At 50.6% G+C, this 5,460-nt stretch overlaps 1 protein-coding gene across 1 annotated transcript; it reads left to right on the forward strand.

Annotated features, from left to right (window-relative positions):
* The first annotated feature begins 1,348 nt into the window (after window positions 1–1,348).
* Window positions 1,349–5,131, forward strand: LOC116371470 (protocadherin-7). The gene is made up of 3 exons (XM_031820361.1): window positions 1,349–2,295; window positions 2,971–3,522; window positions 3,868–5,131. Exons 1-3 carry the CDS (start codon window positions 1,349–1,351, stop codon window positions 5,099–5,101), a joined length of 2,733 nt encoding a protein of 910 aa, XP_031676221.1. The 3' UTR covers window positions 5,102–5,131.
* The last annotated feature ends 329 nt before the right edge of the window (window positions 5,132–5,460 follow it).

The raw sequence follows: 5,460 nt of genomic DNA on the forward strand, positions 1-5,460 counted from the left end.
GACTTCGGGATCTCTTTTGCCTTTAAAAAAAAACAAGGGTTGCTGATGTGAGCGAGCTCCGGTTTACGGTTTAGATTATTATTCCGTCCCGAGAAGTGGCTGTGAAAAGCACTATTGTCTTGTGAAGTTCCGTGAAGGCATTCGACCAACTGCTTGGCACGTTGCTTCACTGCGGGGAAAAAACACACACGCGTAGTTCAGACTCATACCGGAGAGCGAGAGGTAAGAAACCACAATTAAACTCTAAACGATTACCGGACGATAGCAAATACTTTACTTTTAAACCGATTGTGTTCCGCTTTGTGGATGTAAGTATTTTTTCACAACATTAGTGATTCGGGGTCCTGAGACAGAGTCGTGTACAGTGTTCTTTGTGGAAGTGCTGCATTGCAGTTTCTCTTCAACTCGTCAAAACCGCCGAGAGAGCCCCTCGGTCCCCCGGAACGCGACCGGAATTAAGCGAAATTACTAACGGACTAATATAACTGATACGAGAGTCCTCAAGAGAGGGAGAAACGGAATACGTCTCCATCATAAAAAGAGAGAGCGAGAGAGAGAGTCAAGTGGATTAATTAACGTGAGTGGATGATTTGGTTTCTCTCTTCTTGCTGGATGGATTTGCTGATATCTTTGTGCTCTGAACATCCCAGAGAGACTTAGAGGAAGTTTATTTTTAAACCCAAAATCTCAACAATAAAGAGAAAGACAAAAGAATAGAGAAAACAGAGATCCTGACTGAAACAGAGATATCCAACCCGATAGTCACATTAACGACAGAGAGACTGATCTGCAGTGTGTTATTAGAGTGCTGTGAAGCTTTCCTGAACCCCAGGCAGCGGAACTGCCAAGAGAGAGAAGAGAGGGGGGAGAGAGAGAGGGGGAGAGAGGGAGGGGAGAGAGAGAGGGGGCAAGAGTGAGAGAGAGAGAGGGATAGAGACAGAGAGAGAGAGGGATAGAGACAGAGAGAGAGGGATAGAGACAGAGAGAGAGAGGGGAATAGAGACAGAGAGAGAGGGATAGAGACAGAGAGAGAGGGATAGAGACAGAGAGAGAGAGGGGAATAGAGACAGAGAGAGAGGGATAGAGACAGAGAGAGAGGAATAGAGACAGAGAGAGAGGAATAGAGACAGAGAGAGAGGAATAGAGACAGAGAGAGAGGAATAGAGACAGAGAGAGGGATAGAGACAGAGAGAGGGGAATAGAGACAGAGAGAGAGAGGGATAGAGACAGAGAGAGAGAGAGGGATAGAGACAGAGAGAGAGAGAGGGATAGAGACAGAGAGAGGGGGAAAAGAGACAGAGAGAGAGGAGAGAGAGCGAGAGAGAGAGAGAGAGGAAAGGCGGGAGCCATGCGGAGGACAGGGGTAGGTGTCTGTGGTGGAGCAGTGTTTCTCCTGCTCAGTAACTCTAACTGGACCGGGGGAGTTGTTCCACCTCCTAGTCCTTCTCCTACTAACGATGACTCAGCTCCGGTCGCTGACTCGGCTCTCCGTTACCGGGTGGCTGAGGAGGGCCCCGCAGACGTTATGATCGGTAATGTGGCTGCCGACCTCGGCCTGTCCGCGGGCACCGGCTCCGGAGATGTCACATTCGCCCTAGAGAGCGGCTCGGAGTTCTTCAAGATTGATAACGTTACCGGGGAGCTGACGACCGGGCAGCGGAGGATTGACCGGGAGAAGCTGTCCCAGTGTCAGATGATCTTCGATGAGAACGAGTGTTTCCTGGACTTCGAAGTGTCTGTGATTGGTCCCCTCCAGAGTTGGGTGGATCTCTTTGAGGGCCGTGTGGTCATCACCGACATCAACGACAACACTCCTTCGTTTCCGTCGTCGGTGCTGACATTATCTGTCGAGGAGAACCGTCCAATAGGCACGCTGTATCTGTTACCCACGGCGACGGATCGCGACTTCGGGCGCAATGGGATTGATCGTTATGAGTTGATTCAAGATGGCAGCTCTTCCGGGTCGGCGGGGTCAGGGTTGGGGTCAGCGAGGAGGGCAGCTGGTGGGCCTATGGGAAGAGCGGATGGAACAGGAGGAGGAGGGGATAGGAGGAGAGGAGCATTGGATAACAACGGAGGAGGTGCAGGAGGAGGTGTGAGGAGCAGTGTGTTTGAGCTCCAGGTCGCCGACACGCCCGACGGCGAGAAGCAACCGCAGCTGATCGTGAAAGGCCCTCTGGACCGTGAAGCACGCGACTCGTATGAGCTGGTTCTACGGGTTCGGGACGGTGGGAACCCTCCTCGCTCTTCCCAGGCGCTCCTCCGTGTCGCCATCACCGATGTCAACGACAACAGGTAGGATGAAAACGTAGTCTAGTGAAAAGCATGAGCTGAGGCACACCCAAAAAAAAGGTGCTGACTAATGGAGAGTAAACTGTCTAAAAAGTTGGATTGGTTTACCCATTAAACTAAAGAGCTGGAATAGTAGCATCAGCATAGAGAAACACTAGCATAATTATCATAAGGCACCACTACCTAAATTAGCATAGAGCACAACTGGCTAAATTAGCATAGAGCACAACTGGCCTAAATTAGCATAGAGCACAACTGGCTAAATTAGCATAGAGCACAACTGGCTAAATTAGCATAGAACACCACTAGCTAAATTAGCATAGAGCAACACTAGCTAAATTAGCATAGAGTGCCACTAAATTAGTGTAAAGCGCCACTAGCTAAATTAGCATAGAGCACACCTGGCTAAATTAGCATAGAGCACCACTAGCTAATTTAGTATAAAGCATCACTAGCTAAATTAGCATAGAGCACCACTAGCTAGTATAAAGCACCACTAGCTAATTTAGTATAAAGCATCACTAGCTAAATTAGTATAAAGCACCACTAGCTAATTTAGTATAAAGCATCACTAGCTAAATTAGTATAAAGCACCACTAGCTAAATTAGGTTGAAAAGCACAAACACTGTTATCTTCTAAATGCATGGTATTTCTTTTCATTTCTTTATCGACAACAGCCCGCGCTTCGAGAGAGCCATCTATGAGGCCGAGATGGCGGAGAATGCGCCTCCCGGAACCCCCGTCCTCCAGGTGCGCGCGTCGGACCGCGACGTCGGCGTCAACGGACAGGTGGAGTACGTCTTCGGAGCTGCCACGGAATCTGTCCGCCGTCTTCTCCGACTGGACGAGGCTACCGGTTGGCTGAGCGTCCTCCACAGGATTGACCGGGAGGAAGTGGCCCAGTTACGGTTCACGGTTACGGCAAGGGATCGTGGTCAGCCACCGCGCACCGACCGGGCGACCGTAGTCCTGGTGGTCCGGGATGAGAACGACAACGTTCCGGTCGTGGAGATCAGGAAGATCGGACGGATTCTGGTGAGGGACGGAGTGGCGCTGGTACCGGAGAATGTTCTGGTGGACACGCCGGTGGCGCTGGTTCAGGTGTCAGACCGGGACCAGGGGGAGAACGGAGCGGTAACCTGCACGGTGGTCGGGGATGTACCGTTCACCCTGAAACCAGCGGGAGAGACGGCGCTCCTGCCTCTGCCCGCGGACGACGCCTTCGACAGGTGAGATGAAAACACTTCCACATTCATCTGTTCAGAGTTTATTTTATTTTCATTTATAAAGTAAAGTTCAGAGTATTCCAGCACGGCGCACCGAGAGGATGGAGCATCAACGTACAGCACCATAATGTTAACCTGACAGCTAGCTACGTTTAGTTGAAAATCACAAAAATCACATACACAATATATGTTAATTTGAGCCATATAAATTCAAATATATGTTAATTTATACATTCAAAATTTTCTATATTTCGATTTTTTATTTTTTTTAACTTTCCACAGCAGGAAGTAATTATATTGATTAATTTCTTTGTAATTTTATGTTAATATTTAACCTTGTTTCCTTAGAAACCGTAAGAAGTATTTCCTCCACACGTCGGCCCTGTTGGATTACGAGGCCACTAAAGAGTACAGCGTGACCATCGTGGCAGTCGACTCCGGTTCCCCGTCTCTCTCCAGCAACAGCTCTCTCATGGTCAGGGTAGTGGACATCAACGACCACACTCCTACCTTCGCCCAGGCCGTGGTGGAGGTCCACTTTGCCGAGAACAACCAACCAGGAGAGCGTGTGGTCACCGTGGTTGCGGCGGATGCCGATTCCGGAAAGAATGCAGAGATTGTGTATTCATTGGATCCGTCCGTTACCGGCCTGTTCTATATTGATGCTGATAATGGGGATATCCGTGCGACGGGGGTTCTGGACCGGGAGGTCAGGGAGAGGTACGAGTTCCAGGTGATCGCCAGGGATAAGGGATTCCCCTCGCTGCAGGGGTCGGCCACGGTGGTAATCATGGTGACCGACCGCAACGACAACACTCCGAAGTTCGTCCAGGAAGTGTTCACGTTCTACGTGAAGGAGAACCTCCTTGCCAACAGCCCAGTCGGCATGGTAACGGTAACAGACGCGGATGAGGGTGAGAACGCGGAGCTGAGTCTTTTCGTAGAGATGGAGGAAGAAGAAGGAGAAGAGGTGGACGGAGGAGGAGGGGAGAAGAACAAGGGAGTAGGAGAGGAGGGAGGAGGAAGAGGAGGAAGAGGTGAAGACACGTTCTCCATAGAGAACAACACAGGGACGATCTTCTCCTCCGTGACCTTTGACCGGGAACGCCGTTCTACCTACACCTTCCGCGTCCGGGCCATCGACGGCGGGGCTCCGCCTCGCTCCGCCACGGCGACAGTCTCCCTCATCGTAACTGATGAGAACGACAACGCCCCCTCCGTGACCTCACCCACCAACGATTCCTACACCCTCCTCCCCCCGGCCTCCTCCACCCGGACCATCGTCAGAACCGTGGCCGCCTCGGACTCGGACTTTGGCCGCAACGCTGACCTGCGCTTCTCCCTGGTAGGAGGGAACCCCTTCAGGCTGTTTGAGATCGGCCTGGCCAGTGGAGTGATCACCGTGGCAGAGCCCCTAGAGAGGAGACACAGGGGGCTGCATCGCCTGGTGGTCAGGGTCAACGACAGTGGAGAGCCATCGCTCTGCGCCACCGCGCTGGTCCACGTCTTCATCAACGAGAGTCTGGTCAACGCTACACTGGTGGACGCACAGGTAATTATGAATATGACCTGTATGTCCTAAATGGCACCCTATTCCCTATGAAGTGCACTACTTTTGACCAGCCGCCCCATTGACTCTGGTTGAATGTAGTGCACTGTGTAGGGAATAGGGTGCTATTTGAGACCCCTACATACTGTACATGCATACCTCTACTCTACTCTATTCCGTTCTGACTTTGGTGACATTGAGTCCATTTGTTAAGGCGCTACTGTTCTATACAGGCTATATTTACACTTCTCCTGCTCAATAGCTTAGAATGGGCCAATGCAATGCACCAACCTATAATGGAATGGTAGGGATCGATTAGAACAACTTAGAATGGAACAGTAGAACAAATGAAAATGGAATTCTAGAATGGAACAAATTAGAATTGAACAATA

The sequence above is a fragment of the Oncorhynchus kisutch genome, unplaced genomic scaffold (assembly GCF_002021735.2).
Source record: "Oncorhynchus kisutch isolate 150728-3 unplaced genomic scaffold, Okis_V2 scaffold3276, whole genome shotgun sequence".
Classification (NCBI taxonomy): domain Eukaryota; kingdom Metazoa; phylum Chordata; class Actinopteri; order Salmoniformes; family Salmonidae; genus Oncorhynchus; species Oncorhynchus kisutch.